This window comes from Dendrobates tinctorius, unplaced genomic scaffold (assembly GCF_039654945.1).
Source record: "Dendrobates tinctorius isolate UK_male_01 unplaced genomic scaffold, ASM3965494v1 ptg000165l, whole genome shotgun sequence".
Taxonomy (NCBI): Eukaryota; Metazoa; Chordata; class Amphibia; order Anura; family Dendrobatidae; genus Dendrobates; species Dendrobates tinctorius.
This window is the reverse complement of record NW_027361832.1, coordinates 1,514,792-1,532,259: the sequence shown is the minus strand read 5'-3', so window position 1 is coordinate 1,532,259 and position 17,468 is coordinate 1,514,792. Positions and strand designations below refer to the sequence as shown.

Below are 17,468 nucleotides of genomic sequence, written 5' to 3'. Positions count from 1 at the left end.
CGCAGAAATACTCCATCAAATGTTAAATCTGCGGACCAGTGTAAAAATCGCAATTCTGACAGCGGAGAAGGAGGGGATCAAGAAAACTTGACCCTAAGGCAGGCGTCTGAACAATTAATGCAAGCCATATCTCTAACTTGAACATCCCTGATTGGGAAAATAGAGGAGGTACATTAGGAAGTGGGGCATCTTCGGCAGGATATGCAAGCCATGAGAGGGCGCATTACGGAAGTTGAAACGAGAGTCTCCAGCCTGGAAGATACCCTTATGCCCTTGGAAACTAAACTGACAAAAGTAGCTGGCTCCATAAATGCCTGGAGGCAGAAGGCGGACGACCTGGAAAACAGGTCGCGCCGGTATAATATCCGAATCATTGGATTACCAGAATGCTCTGAAGGTCAATGGCTGGAGCGATTTTTGGAAAATTGACTTAAAGATACTCTGGCAGATGAGTTCTCTTCATCCTTTTCTGTAGCCCATAGGGTCCCAACAAAATCTCTCCCCCCAGGCAGTCCGCCACGTCCTTTTTTGGCACGTCTCCTAAACTGCAGGGACATAGACGCTATCCTCTGCATGGGAAAAAAGCCCCATTGAATTCAATAATGCCACAATATCAATTTTTCCAGATTTTTCCATGGAGCTACAGAAGCAGCAGGCTCAATTTATGGAGGTCAAGAAGCATCTCAGAGAAAGAAATATCTTATACTCAATGATTTACCCAGCTCGACTCCGTATTGTTTACAAGGGCTCTTCCATATTCCACACAACCCCGGCGGAGGCCGTGGAATGGCTGCGGTCCCACGTGTGAGCGACTGGAAGGTCACCCTGATTTGACTGCTGCCGTCCCCTATATGGGTACAAGGGGGGGGGGGGGAAAGGGCTCTTTCCGCCAACGTCCAATGTAACACCGATACCGGACACTATGTTCAGTGATGGTACCCTCTTTTTGGGAATATGACAGGAGCTGGGAACTCCTCTTTGAACTTAATTTAGTTTTTTCTTGCTTCAGTATTGTTAGTTGATGTTTATATAGATTCTGCTGCCAAGATACTATTCATGCTGCCTGTAAAGTTCAGTCTGCGTGACACTGTATACCATATTAGGACAAGGGACCATGGGGTCTGAATTAATATGCATGACTTGGAATGTGAGAGGTCTTGGGTCTCCCCGAAAGAGAATTAAGGTTTTTTCCCCAGATTAAACGTCATCGTCGTCACATTGTGGCCCCTGGTTGAAACACACTTGACCAGAGATTCGGCTCATTATGTGCAGAAACCATGGGTACAATGGTCCATACATGCATTCCACACCAGATACTCTAGAGGGGTTTCTTTGTTAATCCATAAGGACACTAGATGGGAGGTCAAGGAGGCTCGGAAAGACCCTGAAGGACATTTTTTGTGCATGCGTCGATAGATTTGAAAGACTACGTCATAATGTGTGTCTATAACTCATCCCCGGCCAATATATCAGTAGTTAAAAAGGCGGTAAGCTTTGCCTTAAATTATCCAGATGCATTAGTTATGTGCATGGGAGATTTTAACCTTGTCATGGATAACGGTCTTGATAGATTTAGACTAGATGACGGAGGATACGGGATGGCCTGCTCTCCATCTCCGCTATCATTGTTCATCGAGGGCAAGTGGTGGGTTGGATTTGTGGAGGATACGTCATCCTGACATGAGAGAATATACCTGTCACTAGTCCATTAGACGCACTCTATCTCATATAGATTATATATTTGGTTCCAGCAACCTGGCAATGTGGGTGGGGGATGTGGAACATGGGAACAGGGGCATCTCAGATCAGCACTTCGGACTGCCTTGAGTATTTATCAGACGGAAACTTTCCCACACTGAGTCCCGCTCAACAAGCCTTTCTGGATGCAGACTTCACGATAGAGGAAATAAATGAAGCCATGGTGGAAATGGCTTCTGGGCCGAATGGATTTCCCATAGAAAGGTACAGGAAATATCGGGATGTTTTGGCACCACTCCTGAGGGTGTTTCAGAGGACCTGGGAGGGCCTCCTTTTATGAGGCAAATATAATAGTGCTTAGGAAGGAGGGGAAGGATCCTCTTGAATGTTGATCATATTGCCCCATATTGTTGGTACATGTGGACTATAAGATCTTCACTAAAATCCTGGCCACTAGATTAAATTCGGTGATACTAGAAATAATACATTCCATGCCCGGAAAAAATACATCTATTAATATTAGGAGAGTTCAGTCAGTGGTCCAGTACAGTTCCCTAGTGCCAGATAATGAATGGGCCTTGGCTTCGCTGGATGCGGCTAAGGCCTTCGATTCTCTTGAGTGGTCATTTTTATCTGCATGTTTACAAAAATATGAATTCGGTTCCAAATTTAGGAAGTGGATATGCGCGATGTACATGAAACCAAAAGCTATCTGGAGTAAATTGCCATTATCTGTCTCTGGACGTATTAACCTGATTAAAATGATCCTACTCCCCAAAATCAGTTACTCCCTCCAACATAGTGCAGTACTGATCCCTAATAATAAATAACCCTGTATCCGAATAATTCTCTTTGGCAAGAGGAACACGCCAGGGGTGCCCCCTTTCCCCGTCCCTTTTCGCGCTTGAAATCGAAGCGTTGGCGATCGGTATAAGATCCACTCCAGTCATTAAAGGTATAGAAATAGCGGGCCGTTTAGATACCATTGGCTTATATGCTGATGATATGGTGATATTTATGGATAAAGCAGAAGAAACGCTACCCCATGTCATTGCTACTATAGACAAATTTAGTAATTATTCAGGATTATACATAAATTGGGATACATCCGCCTTGATGCCTCTCTCCCTTGGTCCAATGGATCACCTTGAAACGTTATCCCCATTGCCTGTTGTAACTAACTTTAACTACCTGGGAATAAAGATTTCAAAATATAGTAGACTCGACTTAAAAATGAATATTCTCCCGTTGTTAGATCTTGTTTTAAATTTGCTATCTGGAGAAAATTGCCATTATCTGTCTCCGGACGTATTAACCTGATTAAAATGACCCACACTCAGTTAGGGTACCGTTACACCAAGCGATGCACCAGCGATCCCGACCAACGATATGACGCGGTCAGGATCGCTGGTGCATCGCTAGGTGGTCGCTAGTGAGCTGCCACACAGGCAGATCTCACCAGCGACATCGCTGGGGTCGGGGGTCGCTACTTACCTGTCAGACGCGGCGATCCTGTGTCCTCTCGCCCGGCTCCACGCGTCGCTCGTCGGCGCCACAGGAAGCGCAGCAGGAAGTGACCGACGAGAAACGGTCCAGGAGCTTCTCGCGCGATCAGCGATAACCAGCGGGGGAGCCGGTCGGAGGTAAGTATCATATGCAGCGATATCGCTAGTAATATCGCTGCAACGTCACAAAATCGGTGACTTTACAGCGATATTGCTAGCGATATCGCAGTGTGTAACGGGGGCTTTACTCCCTCCAACATAGTGCAGTACTGATCCCTAAATCCATTAATCTCATCTTTTATATAGGGGAAGACTAGACCTAAACTCAAATTGTCTACCTTACATAGGTCTAAACAGTTGGGTGGGGCAGCATTGCCGGATTTCTTTTTATATTACTTGGCTGGGCAAGTCAGAGCCCTGAGTAGATGGATGCCCAATAATTGTTTGCCTAACTCGGAGAGCCATCTGGCTCATGCTTCAGGGACTGATTGCTTGTTGGGGTTTTTAGAAATAGACAAACCTAACGTCTCTGGATTATGACCCTTACTCCGGTTGGTAAGGTCAGTCTGGAGACAACTTAAACGAGCGGTTCGCTGTGTTGATGTTATAGCTCAAATGCCATTATGGAATAATTTCTATTTCCCGATGCTATTAAACCACCCGTCCACTCAATTCTGGATCTCACATAATGTTTCCTCGATTAATGATTTATATGATCACAATGTCCTAATTTTCTTTGAGCAAATGCAAATTAAACACGGTGTCCCGAGGTCCCAATTTTTTCGATACCTACAGCATAGATCAGCAATTCAATCACACTTACGTAACAGAAATACGACCCAAGCAATATCGTCTCAAATCACAAGGCCCTCAGGGTCTTATTTCTACCTTATATACTTAGATGTTGTCCGCGGGCTCCGACTCTGCTTTATCGTCAGTAAGGGAAAGGTGGAGGTCTCTAGTTCCAGATATCCAAAATGAAGATTGGGAGGAGAGCCTTGGTTCTCCAACTGGGGTGTCTCCATCAGCCAATAATAAAATGACTCAAATGTATATAGTGCACCGGTCATATCTGACCCCACTACGGCTGTTTAGAACGGGGTGGTCCCGATCCTCAGAATGTTTAAGATGTCATACAATGGATGCGGATTTTATACATATGGTGTGGGGATGCCCAACTATTCTATCTTTTTGGAGCGAGGTGACCTCGTTGTTAACCTCCCTCATAGGTACTCCTGTTCCTCTCACTCCATTGGTATGTCTGTTTGGTGTGCTGGAGGAAGAGATATGGGGACACCATGTCAGAATTTTCCTGCGGGAGACACTTTTTTTTAGCCAGGAAAATATTGGGTTTACACTGGATGGGTAATCAACATCCTTCTCTTAGAGCTTGGATTGAACTAGTAAATTCAATTATACCTTACGAGCGGACGCTGTACCAGAATAGGGGTTGCTAGGGGAAGTTTAATAAAATTTGGGATGTATGGAATACATCTCGCCTTACTATAACAAGGTGTAGATAGTGGTCTGTTATTAGCATAATAGCTGTAGTGAAGGGTATATTGACTTATACTTTATAGGTTTATAATGTCCTCGGTGCTATGGAGGGTGTTTTGGCAGCTGGGTAGGAGTAATAATTTTTTGTATTATGTTAGATATGTTGGTTGTAATGTATTATTCTGGGTTATGCATAACCAAACATTTGTACAAATGAATAACGGGTTCTTGTAACTACTCCTAGATTATCCAGAGGCCTCGCAAGAGAGTGAGGAGCTGAAATTGAAATCTGTACAAATAACTCAGTATGCAAACTTGTTGGTTTTCTCCCTTTACAGATACTATGATGATCGTGTATACATTGCATTGGTTATTTACAAAATGTGTACATCTGTTTGTTGTTGTTTAATGAACGAACTAAAAAAAATTATTGAGACTTATTACGGTGTTTTATGCCAGAATTCTGGCATAAATGCCTTAATGAATCGGACCCTATGCTCTCACAGTCTGTACAGTATGTGAGACTTTCCTGGTCGGAGCCTGACTGCTTTCCTCTCTCTATAATTTAGACAGGTGAATTCACAGACCATTTCAGTGTAAGGATCTTTGCTGAGCAGCAGATGAAAGCAGCTTCTAAAGTACCATGACGTAGTCAATGAAACAGCATTGCAGCAAAGCATTTGGGAGAGCAGGAAGCAAAATAAGGCAGTGAAGTATGTTACAAATAATTTTTTGTAATGCCTGGAGGATAATTAGACAAAAAAAAAGTTTAGTTACTCTTTAAATAAACTCGAGCAATTATTCTAACATTTCACATAGCTATCCAAAGTCTTAATTTTTTCTGTTAAGTCCATATGTTGCTCTATGCAGTTCTGACTGTTTTTTTTTTTTAAGTGATTGGTGGGGTATTTTAATGTGAACCTGTCACCTCGTTTTGCTGCTATAAGATGCGGCCACTGCCTTTTGGGGCTTATCTACAGCAGTCTATAATGCTGTAGATGAGCCCCCGGTCTGACCTGAAAGAGAAGAAAAACAAGTTTTATTATACTCACCCGGAGGCGGTCCAGTCCGATGGGCTTCGCAGGTCCGGGACCCACGCCTCCCATCTTCATGCGATGTCTTCATCTTCCTTGCTTCATGCCACGCTCCTGCGCAGGCGTATTGATCTGCCCTACTGAGGGCAGAGTAAAGACTGCAGTGCGCATGCGCTGGGCCTCGCTGACCTTTCCCGGCACTGCAGTACTTTGCTTCTGCCCTCAACAGGGAAGAACAGTACGCCTGCGCAGGAGTGCAGCACGATGCAAGGAAGATGACGATATCACATGAAGATGGGAGGTGCTGGACCCGGACCTGCGGCACCCATCGGACCGGACTGCCCCCCGGGTGAGTATAATAAAACTTGTTTTTCTTCTTTTTCAGGGCGGACCGGGGGGTCTTATATACAGCATTCTACAGGGTGGACCATGTATATGGATACACCTACATAAAATGGGAATAGTCGGTGATATCAACTTCCTGTTTGTGGCACATTAGTATATGGGAGGGGGGAAAACTTTTCAAGATGGGTGATAACCATGGCAGCCATTTTGGATCCAACTTTATAAATGACCCACCCTGTAGAATGCTGTAGATAAGCCCCGAAAAGCAGTGGCCGCATCTTATAACGGCAAAACGAGGTAACAGGTTCCCATTAAGAACTGGACCCCCACAAGTAGGTGTTTTCAGGTCTACCGCATATCACAAAAGTTAGTGTTGGTAGTTTGGTACACTTTCAGACTCTTGCATTAAAAGATTTGGTGAGACCATTTATTACATACTTTCCCCTGTAATATATCTGGTGGGGTTACCTATAGCTTCTTCTGACAAGTAGGGCATCCAGTTAGGGCAACACTTTCAGTTCCAAAGCCTTGTGCCATTTTACCATCTATAAAAAGTTGTGACGTGTTTTGGACGCATTTAGTATCCTGAAAATTCTCAAAACTTACCGAGAGTCTCCAAGGTCAAGTACAGCAATGAACTCTGAGTGTTTTCTGCATAGGTTTCCAGCTCTTTTAGGTTGCGATACGCCCGATCATCCAGGTTCTTCTCCTAGAACCAAGACAAAAAGAAAAGAAATTGTGATTCTCATCTAGAGGCGCAAATGTTGTGCTGTTTGCTCCTTGTCACATCTTCTCTACGACGCTCTCAAATTCCCTAGAGGAGGGTGCAAGAAACAACATGCCGGCGTCGGAGCGACATTCCTACCGGACGTTTGCCACGTCTACATACAAATGGACTTATTTCTGTTATCGGAGAATATGGAAACGTAATTCTGACCATCGATTTTCTTTACTTCCATTTTCACAAAATTCATTGTGCAGTAAAATTACATGATCAGTAAGATTATCATTTAAGTGGTGTTAAAAAAAAAAATTATTATATATATATATATTTTTTTTTTTTTATATGACCTCAGTATGTAAAATGCAAGTATGAAGTATAAAGAGTTACGGGTCTCAGAAAATGGGGACTCAAACCACACATTTTTATTTGTTTTATTCTCAGCTTTATTAATATAAATAAGAAATTATATGTGGTTTGCATCTTTATTTTCTGAGACCCGTAACTCTTTATATTTCATACTTAAATTTTGCGTTCTGAGCTCTAGCTTTTAATCGGACCATTTTTGGGGCTACGTTCCATATTTTCAGCGCTTGGGCAGAAATTTAGGCTTTGGAACACTATTTATTTTTTACATACGGTACATTCTTTCCGATCCCAGAGCGCCACCATGTGTCACTGTCTGTTAACTATTACATCGCCATCTAGTGGCTTGTGCTAGGAAACACAGATTTACTATTCTAGGACAGTTCCCCCTTAGCTTTTTTTAAGAAATTTCTATACATGTGAGATGTAGGAGATGCCAAATACTTTCAAGGTTTTAAATCAAATTAATTTACTATGATAGTGAACAATAAAGTGCATCAAGAGAAAAAGAGAGTTATATGAAGTGCAAAGCGCATATAAAGATGCTTCAATAATGCAGGGCATATACCACATCAGACATAATATTTACTACTGTTCGATGTTGGTTGACCACATTAAAACCACATTTCTTAACATTTCTCACACGTTTAGAAATTTCTTAAATAAAATATAAAGGGGAACTGTCCTAAAGAATAGTAAATCTGTATTTCCTAGCACATGTCACTAGATGGCGATATAATACACAAGTGTGAATGCTAGGATTATATTGGTGCAAATTCCACCCTATCTACAGGTGCTTCTCACAAAATTAGAATATCATCAAAAAGTCATACTGCACCATGTGGAATTGTAAAAAAAAACAAACCAGCCGGTGGCCTGGGGCATGTCTGCAAATCATACAAAACCTCCAAAAAAAAATGTATTAAGGATTATGTAGTCTATAAAGAACCAGAAAACAAAATACAAAAATATAAAATAACACTGCAGTGCTCAGCATTACATATATAAAAAAAATAGATTTCTTTGCTTTTTTTGATATCTGTAATGCTGAGCACTGCAGTGTTATTTTATATATGAACTTTCACTGTCTTCTGAACTATTATGGGGAGTATATTTAGCACAGGCGATCCATACAATGTGCTGGCATTTTGGAAGGGCTATTGTATTGTGCAATATTGTATTTGCCACAGGAGTACTAAGGCTTTTTGAGGTGATGCAATGCTAAGCCTCACTAAGGCCTCTTTCACACATCAGGTTTTCGCCGTCAGGCGCGATCCGGCGCTTTTGACAAAAAGCGGATCCGGCGAAATGCAATGCCGGATCCGGTTTCCCCCCCATTGACTTGCATTTGCGCCGGATCGCGCCGGATGGCCATGCGTTTCATCCGGTTTTCGCCGGATCCGGCAATGTGTCGCGATCCGGCGTCTGGAAAAAACGGCTACTGTAACGTTTTTTGTCTCCGGCGAAAAAGCCGGACACGCCGGATCCGGCGTGTCCGGCTTTTTCACACAATGAAAGCCTATGAGCGCCGCAATGCACCTGATCCGGCTACAGCCGGATCCGGTGGCCGGATCCGGTTTTTTTGGTCTGAGCATGCTCAGTAGCTCTGCCCACAACACATATATAAAAGCAAGACAGTGGGACCCTCAGCCACAACCAACATGCCACCCAAGACAAGAACCAGGTGCAGGAGAAGGCAGGCGACATCTGCAGCAGCACCATCAGCACCACCACCACCACCCCAAAAGGTGCAGCATGCTGAACAACGGGAGGGGAGTCCAGCAGCAGATGAGAGACGGTAATTATCAAATCCCCCATTCCTCCAAACTAGGGCCATGGAATATCAAGATATTCATTGCCCCTTTGCTTCTCTTTATTCAACAGCCGCCCAAGAGATGCAGCAGCAGCAGCAGCAGCAGCAATGGCAGCAGCAACACCACCCACAGCCATGGAGTCTGGCCATCAGGAAGACAGCACATCTTCTTCTGGGAGCCCTCCCTCGCATCGTCAGCGTTTGACGGTAAGTTTTTATTTCCAAAATCCATCATCTCTGTAATATATGTCTATTCATGGCCTTTTCTTTCAAAACAGGAATCACAAGATGAAGAGGAGCTCCCAGAAGAAGAAGGAAGGGGTGGACAGACACCTGGAGTGGGCTCACAATTGGTAAGTTTTTTGCATCAAACGCAGAAACACAACATCACACTACACACAACACATAGAAAACAATGTTCTGCAGACCACACACAGCAAACAAATGCCTACATCCAAACTCATAACATTTTTTGTTTTCTTCTCTAGTCTTCCCAATCTGGTGCTCGGCCAAGAGGTCCTCGCAGTGCCTCCCAGGGTCGTCGGCGACAGCAACGCGGCGGTCACCAGCGTGTAAGTATAAATATTTTTGCTTTGTTTTTTTGCACTTTTTATTTCATTTCTTTTGTGGAGGCTAATTATGTTATTTTTGTCTTTTTCTTTAACAGCCTTCACAGCGTGCTCCCGACTCTGACGGTGAGGATGGAGGACTCGATGTGGACCACCTCATCGATCTCGTCAGAGAAAGGGAGCCGCTCTGGAATATGGCTGACCGCCGCCACGCTGACCTTATCGTTACCCGACGACTCTGGGAGGAAATCTGTTCGCTCCTTGTGGGCCGCTGGGAGGACCTCGAAGCTCGGGCCCAGATTAAAGAGCGTAAGTATATACAGTACCGGTTGCTTGATGTAAACCAGTGTTTCCCGAACTCCAGTCCTCGTGGTCCCCACGGATCATGTGTTCAGGATTTCTATTTACTTTGGAAATCCTGAAAACATGACCCCTGTGGACCATGAGGACTGGAGTTTGGGAAACACTGATGTTGTATACTAACCACTTTGTCCTTTCTCGTTTCAGGGGAGAGAATTGTGAAGCGGTGGCGGTCTGTGAGGGATCGTTTCAAGAAGGAGTTCAATAAAGAGATGCGGGCCCCGAGTGGATCTGGAGGACGCAGGAGCAAGTACAAGTACGCACGAGCCCTGTCGTTCCTCCGGGAGACAATGCTCACCAGAAGGTAAATATTACACACCACATGAGACAAAAAAATGTTTAGATGTAACTTTTTTTTTTTCAGCCAGGGCCATACCATGGCACTATTTTAATTGTTTTTTTTTCTCTTTATTCCACAGCACGGTGAGCAGCACTCGGGAGCCTGCACGGTTGGACCCTTCTGAGGCGATCCCTGAGGAGACCGGCACCGAGGGACACTTCGACCGCCCCGGTACATCTGCACCTTCCCAGCCTTCCCACACATTCGACCCATCTGTCCCATCCACCAGCACAGGAGCATCGTGGCCACCTACATTACATGAAGCTGCTGGTGAGGAGATCGCTTTCCCTTTACCCCACCCTTCTGCCCCTGCCACCTCTAGTACACCTGCGGGTACTGGGCGGCAGCGGCAGAGGGGTCAGGAAAAGACTTATGCGCCAGAGTTCTTGCATCTGAATGCATCTTTCCAGAACTGTCTAAAAGTCTTGTCAGAGCAAATCTCCGCAGGCTATCAGCAGATCAACTCCAGCATTCTGGAGGTGAAGACACTTCTGCAAACCATGCATTCAGAAGCAAGATCTTCGCCAAACCACACCTTTTTCAGGTCTGTTGTGGAGCGCATGGAAACGCTCTCTCCTACCCAGCAGATGCATGTAATGCATTCATGCCACGGTGCTCTCCAGCAAGTTACCTCCCAACCTCCTCCTCCCACCACAGTAGTTCCTCCACCTGCACCCCCTCCAGCCACTTTCCATCCTCCCCCTCCTATTACATACCAGCCACCTCCCCAGTACCAGCAACCTCCCCAGTACCAGCAACCTCCCCAGTACCAGCAACATCCCCAGTACCAGTCATCTCCCCACTTCCAGCAACCTGCCCCGTACCAAACTCTTTCCCCGTACCAAACTCCTTCCCCATACAACTTGCCATCAACATCATCTGCTCCTACAGTCCCTGCCCAACCCTCCACTCCACCGCCCACCACCTCTTCTGCCTCCCACATGTCCACCCATTCTGTAGCTTTTTCCACACCTTCACCTCTAACTGTTCCTTCCCCACCACGATCCCAGTCCTCTCTCCACACTCCCAGTGTCGAAGTGTCCCGCAGCCCCTCCAGCAGTATTTCCACCCCACACTACACCGAGTTGTAATGTTTTTTTTTTTAATAAAAATGCCCATTTGTTTGTTTTCAAACATTTATTCAAAAAGTTTTTTTAACTAACTTTAAAAACATTTTACAAAAAAAAGAAAAATTTCAAATAAAAGTTAAATTACTTTTACAATGGTTGTCTCTCATTTCTTTCTGCGGCGAAATATGTTTAGAAAAAAAGGTTAAATAATTTCAAAGGTCAAAAGGTATTCAAAACCTGGTATATAACTGGGTAAATTTTACCTTTTTGCCACAGTTGTGTTCCTAGTTGTGTTGGAAGCAAAGTATTTCACCTAAAAAGTTGTGTTTATTGTTGGTGATTTCCTAACAATGTACACAACTTTTGTTAAAAGGTGAAATACTTTGCATAAAACACAACCAGGTACACACCTGTGGCCTAAAGCTAAAAATAGAGACCATGACAAGATAGCCAACTTTGGTTGGCAAAGGTATATACTGTTGGTCCAGAAGGTACACAAGTTTGGTTAGGGCACAAATCTTTCACACTCTGTCATCCTGCCAGTGTACTCTGCCTTGAGGTGACATAAAGTATAGTGCAAAATTGTCCCTCATTACTGAAACCGTCACAGAACTTCTAGTGGTAATGTCATGGTAATCTTGCAAGGTGGTTTCTTCAGAGGTGTCCTCAATGGAAATGGGTTCCTTGCAGATAACAAAATTGTGGCGTACCACGCAAGCTTTGATCACCTCGTCCACAGTTTCTGTCTTGAGGTTGATCGCAGTCAATAGGACCCGCCATTTGGCTGTCAGAATACCAAAGGTACATTCAACCATTCTTCTTGCTCTTGTGAGGCGGTAATTAAAAATGCATTTTGTTCTTGTCAATCCTCTGCTAGAGTACGGTTTCAAAAGGTGTTCTGACAGCTGGAAGGCTTCATCCCCTACACAGACAAATGGCATAGGTGGACCAGATGTTTGCGGCAGCGGTCTAGGGGGTGGGAACTGGAAGGTGTTTCCATACAGTTTACGCCCCATGGCAGACAGTTTGAAAACTTGAGAGTCATTGGAGCGGCCATAGGCCCCAATATCAACAGCAATAAATTTGTATTCCGCGTCAGCGATGGCCATGAGGACAATGGAAAAATATTTCTTGTAATTGAAATATTCCGATCCCGATCCGGCTGGCTTTACAATGCGGATATGTTTCCCGTCCACAGCGCCCAAGCAGTTGGGAAACTGACATATCTGTTGAAACTTTTCTGAAATTTCAATCCACCTCTCTGTTGTGGGCTCTGGTAAAAACTCTTCAGCTAAGGAGTCCCACAGTGCACGGCATGTGTACTTCACTATTCCAGATATGGTGGAAATCCCGAGTCTGTACTGGAAATGCAGTGACGAAAGGGATTCTCCAGTTGCAAGAAATCTGTGGGGAATTAAAAAACAATCAATTAGTTTAAAATCACAGCATTACATACCAAAACTCAGCTATAACACTTGGAGATACAAACTACCACCAACAAGATTGCAGTGAAAGTGTGCTCTGATGCGAGCATATCCAATAAATGTGGCTTACCTTAAAGTCACCATCAGACGCTCTGCGGGTGAAACGGAGAAGCGGCAATAGGTGTCCGCTTTTCTTATGAGGTGTGCAATGCGCTCCACCAAGTAATCAAAATTCTCCATTTTCATCCTAACATATCCAAAAAATTTCTCCGGGTTTCGTCTAAGGTCCATGCAGAGTGTAGAATAGATCCCACGCGTCATTCTCTTGGCTGGGATGGGGTGGATCCACAAACGTCGTCTACGATGCCTGATGCGCTGCTGTCTCGCTCTCTCCTTCTCCAGAACAATCACCCTCAAACGATTCGCCTCCGCTGTAAAATCCGCCAAATTCTTCAAAATATTTCCAATCACAACATCCATCTTCGCCAGTAACTTGCTCTTCTCTCCAACCTGCACTTTCTCCTCTCCAACCTGTCAAACAAGGGCTGTAGGAACACGCTATATATAGTTTTTCAGTAGCCAATCCCGTTCAGAAGGCCACAAGGGTCAATTTTAAAAACCGGATCCGGCGTAATCCGTTGAAAAACGGAACAAAAACCGGATCAACCGGATGAGACGGATCCGGTTTTGTCTGTGAAGAACAAGACGGATCCGTCACATCCGGTTTTACGAAATATTTGCCGGATCCGGCGCTCCGGCACGACGCCGGATCGCGCCTGACGCCGAAAACTTGATGTGTGAAAGTAGCCAAAGTACTGTCTTAGGCTACTTTCACACATCAGTTTTTTGCCGTCAGGCAGGATCCGGCTATTTTTAGAAAAAACGGATCCGGTATAAATTTTGGAGAACTGAAGAAACAGATCAGTTTTTCTGCCGGATCCGTCTAGCAGGTTATATCTGTTTCCTGGGGGCTGGCCAATTGGATCTGAGCATGCGCAGACTTTAAAAAACGGATCCGGTGGCTGGATCCGTCTTTTTCTGGATCCGGCGCATTCCGGCGCCCATAGACTTTCATTGTGGCAAAAAGCCGGAAGCGCCGGAATGAGACCAGTAGCCGGATCCGGCAAAAAAACGGATGAAACGCAATGCCATCCGGCGCGATGCGGCGCTAATGCAAGTCAATGGGGAAAAACTGGATCCGGCATTGCATTTAGCTGGATCCGGTTTTACAAAAAAAAGCCGGATCGCGCCTGACGGCGAAAAACTGATGTGTGAAAGAGGCCTTATATGCACGCTGTGGCTAGAATATTGTTTATATGCCTACCATATGCACGATTGATGAGGTGGATTAAGCCTCAGGATATATTAGGTTGAATAAATCTTTGTGCATGTGCAACAGTTGTCTGATAGACAGTTTTTTGTATTTTGCTGTCATCTACATGTGCAGTGTTCATCTTTTTGTGCTGGTCTTCAATTTTGGACAAAGGTATTTTTTTCATTATTTTTTTTGTGTATACTGTCGACTATAGATATTGATCTCTCTGTAGACGCGTTTTTCTCAATATTTTTCTTTATGGGTCTGGCTTATTGCAGCAGGCTAGCATTCTTGACTATGAGAAGTCTTATTTGACCTGCTGAAACCCATTTTTTGAAATAAGAAAGAGACTTTTTAGACTATGAGATAAGTTTACGGCACTTAGCACTTTTTTTCCACGAGACAATAATTGTCTCCTCACCTTTTGTATTTTCGGTATTGTGGGTGTGAGTGTGGTTATTTTTTGTGTCCCCTAGTTTTGTATACGTAAGGGGGGGGTCTAGAGCGTTACTAGGGACGCCAACGTTGAGCGGGGGCGCCACATCGTCAACAACTAGGGTGCCGACCTCCGCGGTCAGGAAGGGCCTCATTAGGGCTTTCTAGGGCAAAGTAGCTTTTTGCCCTCCATTTTGCTTATTTTTTCGATTGCTTTGATTTGACTCTGATCCCTGATCCCCTGTGTATTTGGTTAATTTAACCATTATATGTTTTTAGTGATTGTATTAAAAGTTATCTTTTAGGGATTATTTTGTTTTCTGGTTCTTTATGTCTGCAAATCATACCTGCATCACTGTACAAGACAGCAGATATCAAGACCGAACAGTTAAATGTAGAGCATGTACTGTGCATCGGTCGTGGGCTTTCTTTTATTTTACTCCCTTATATAACGCCATTAATTCCTCAGCCCATTACAGACATTATCAGCACTGTCCACATAGGGAATGTAGATTGTGGAGTCCCAATCTTCAGATAGCAGCTTTGATTCACCTTAACATTTTTTTATTCTTTTTGCACCTTCTACCGAGAGCCCTGCTGTTTCTGCTCGTCCGTCGACAGAGCCCTGCTGTTTCTGCTCGTCCGTCGACAGAGCCCTGCTGTTTCTGCTCGTCCGTCGACAGAGCCCTGCTGTTTCTGCTCGTCCGCCGACAGAGCCCTGCTGTTTCTGCTCGTCCGCCGACAGAGCCCTGCTGTTTCTGCTCGTCCGCCGACAGAGCCCTGCTGTTTCTGCTCGTCCGCCGACAGAGCCCTGCTGTTTCTGCTCGTCCGCCGACAGAGCCCTGCTGTTTCTGCTCGTCCGCCGACAGAGCCCTGCTGTTTCTGCTCGTCCGCCGACAGAGCCCTGCTGTTTCTGCTCGTCCGCCGACAGAGCCCTGCTGTTTCTGCTCGTCCGCCGACAGAGCCCTGCTGTTTCTGCTCGTCCGCCGACAGAGCCCTGCTGTTTCTCCTCGTTCGTCGACAGAGCCCTGCTGTTTCTGCTCGTCCGTCGACAGAGCCCTGCTGTTTCTCCTCGTCCGTCGACAGAGCCGTGCTGTTTCTACTCGTCCGTCGACAGAGCCGTGCTGTTTCTACTCGTCCGTCGACAGAGCCGTGCTGTTTCTACACGTCTGCCGACAGAGCCATACAAGGCTTTTTTTTGCGCAAATTTTGCGTGTTTTTTTTTCTAATATAGTTAGAAATGTGGATTTTTCCGCGAAATTAATGAGCATGCTGCGCTTTTGACCGCGATGTGGTTTTCTCGCAGTAAAAAACGCATCAATATGCACAAAAAGTGCGGAATTCATTAAAATAAATGAGATGCTTCTTGTAAACGTTTTTGCCGGTAAAAACGCTTAAAAAACGCGAAAAAAAAACCGCTTACATGCCTAACTGCTGTGCAAATAAGATAAAAGTCTATAAAAAATGGCTTCTATGGTCATTTTCTGAAATCCGTTGTGATTTTTCCATGGATGGAGCTGTGTGAGGTCCTGTGTTTTTTTCTGTTTTTTGTTTTCTGCGTGGCAAGCAGACAGTTTTATTGATACCATTTTGGTGTAGATATGACTTTTTGATGTCTTCCTATTGTATTACTTTAGGGAACCGTGGCCCCCCAAAAACCCTCAATTCTGACATTTCATTTTTTTTTCTTTTTAAGGTGTTTACTGGACAGGTTATCATATTTTTCAGACTATAAGACGCACTGTTTTCCTCCCAAAATGTGGAGGAAAATGGGGGGTGGGTCTTATAGTCTGGATGTACCGGCTCTGGCTGTGGTGAGGAGGTGGGGGGAGCAGTTTCAGCGGAGCAGCGGGTCACAGAGGCAGGATCTGGCAGCCCGCTGCTAAAGAGAAATGTGTATTCACTGCATACCACGCCCATGGGCATGGAGGGCAATGAATATTCATTTCTTTCTGGCATCCTGGTATGATTGGTCCCATCCTTATCCTGGTATGCACAGCCCCATCAGAAAAAAACAAAAGAATAAAAAAAAAAACCATTACACTTACCTTCCTCCCCTTCCTCGCAGTGTTCTGCTCCGTTGCCAGCAGCTGCTTAATGCTTGAAAGCAGCGCATGGCAGGGACGTCATGCGCTGCTCACAAGCGGAGCACAGTTGCCGGAATACTCGCCGGGACTGTTCATCGCAGAGAGCAGTGAATCTTCAGTAGCGCGCAGTGTCAGCCGGAGCCTTCCTGCTGCTGCCGGCGGTCACGTGTGCCGATACTTAAGAGAAATGAATATTCAGAATATTCATTTCTCTTAAGTATCCGCAAGCGTGACCGCCAGCAGTTGCAGGAAGCCGGTGGCTGACACTGCGCGCTACTTAAGATCAATGAATACTCACTGCTCTCTGCGATGGACAGTCCCGGTGAGTATTCTGGCAGCTGTGCTCTGCTTGTGAGTAGTGCATGATGTCCCTGCCATGCGCTGCTTACAAGCATTAAGCAGCTGCTGGCAACGGAGCAGGACGCTGCGAGGAAGCAGAGGAAGGTAAGTGTAATGGTTTCGTTTTTTTATAATCTTTTCTGATGGGACCATGCATACCAGGACTGGGATGGGACCAATCATACCAGGATAAGGATGGGACCAATCATACCAGGATAAGGATGGGGCCATGCATACCAGAACTGGGATGGGGCCATGCATACCAGAACTGGGATGGGGCCATGCATACCAGAACTGGGATGGGGCCATGCATACCAGAACTGGGATGGGGCCATGCATACCAGGATAGGGATGGGGCCATGCATACCAGGATAAGGATGGGGCCATGCATACCAGGATAAGGATGGGGCCATGCATACCAGAACTGGGATGGGGCCATGCATACCAGAACTGGGATGGGGCCAATCATACCAGGATAAAGATGGGGCCATGCATACCAGAATAAGGATGGGGTAAATCATACCAGGATAAAGATGGGGCCATGCATACC

The 17,468-nt window shown here is 45.1% G+C and overlaps 1 protein-coding gene across 5 annotated transcripts in view; it reads right to left on the bottom strand.

The window, feature by feature from the left end:
• Positions 1–17,468, bottom strand: part of NDUFAF6 (NADH:ubiquinone oxidoreductase complex assembly factor 6) — a 316,703-nt gene that overhangs the window by 290,654 nt on the left and 8,581 nt on the right. For all 5 annotated transcript variants that reach the window (XR_012220969.1, XR_012220968.1, XR_012220970.1 and 2 more), the window contains exon 5: positions 6,686–6,788. Coding sequence is in view for 2 of the 5 variants with exons in the window: in XM_073550412.1 (XP_073406513.1) it covers positions 6,686–6,788 (103 nt within the window). In the remaining 3 variants the exon portion in view is untranslated. The remainder of the gene's footprint in view (positions 1–6,685; positions 6,789–17,468) is intronic.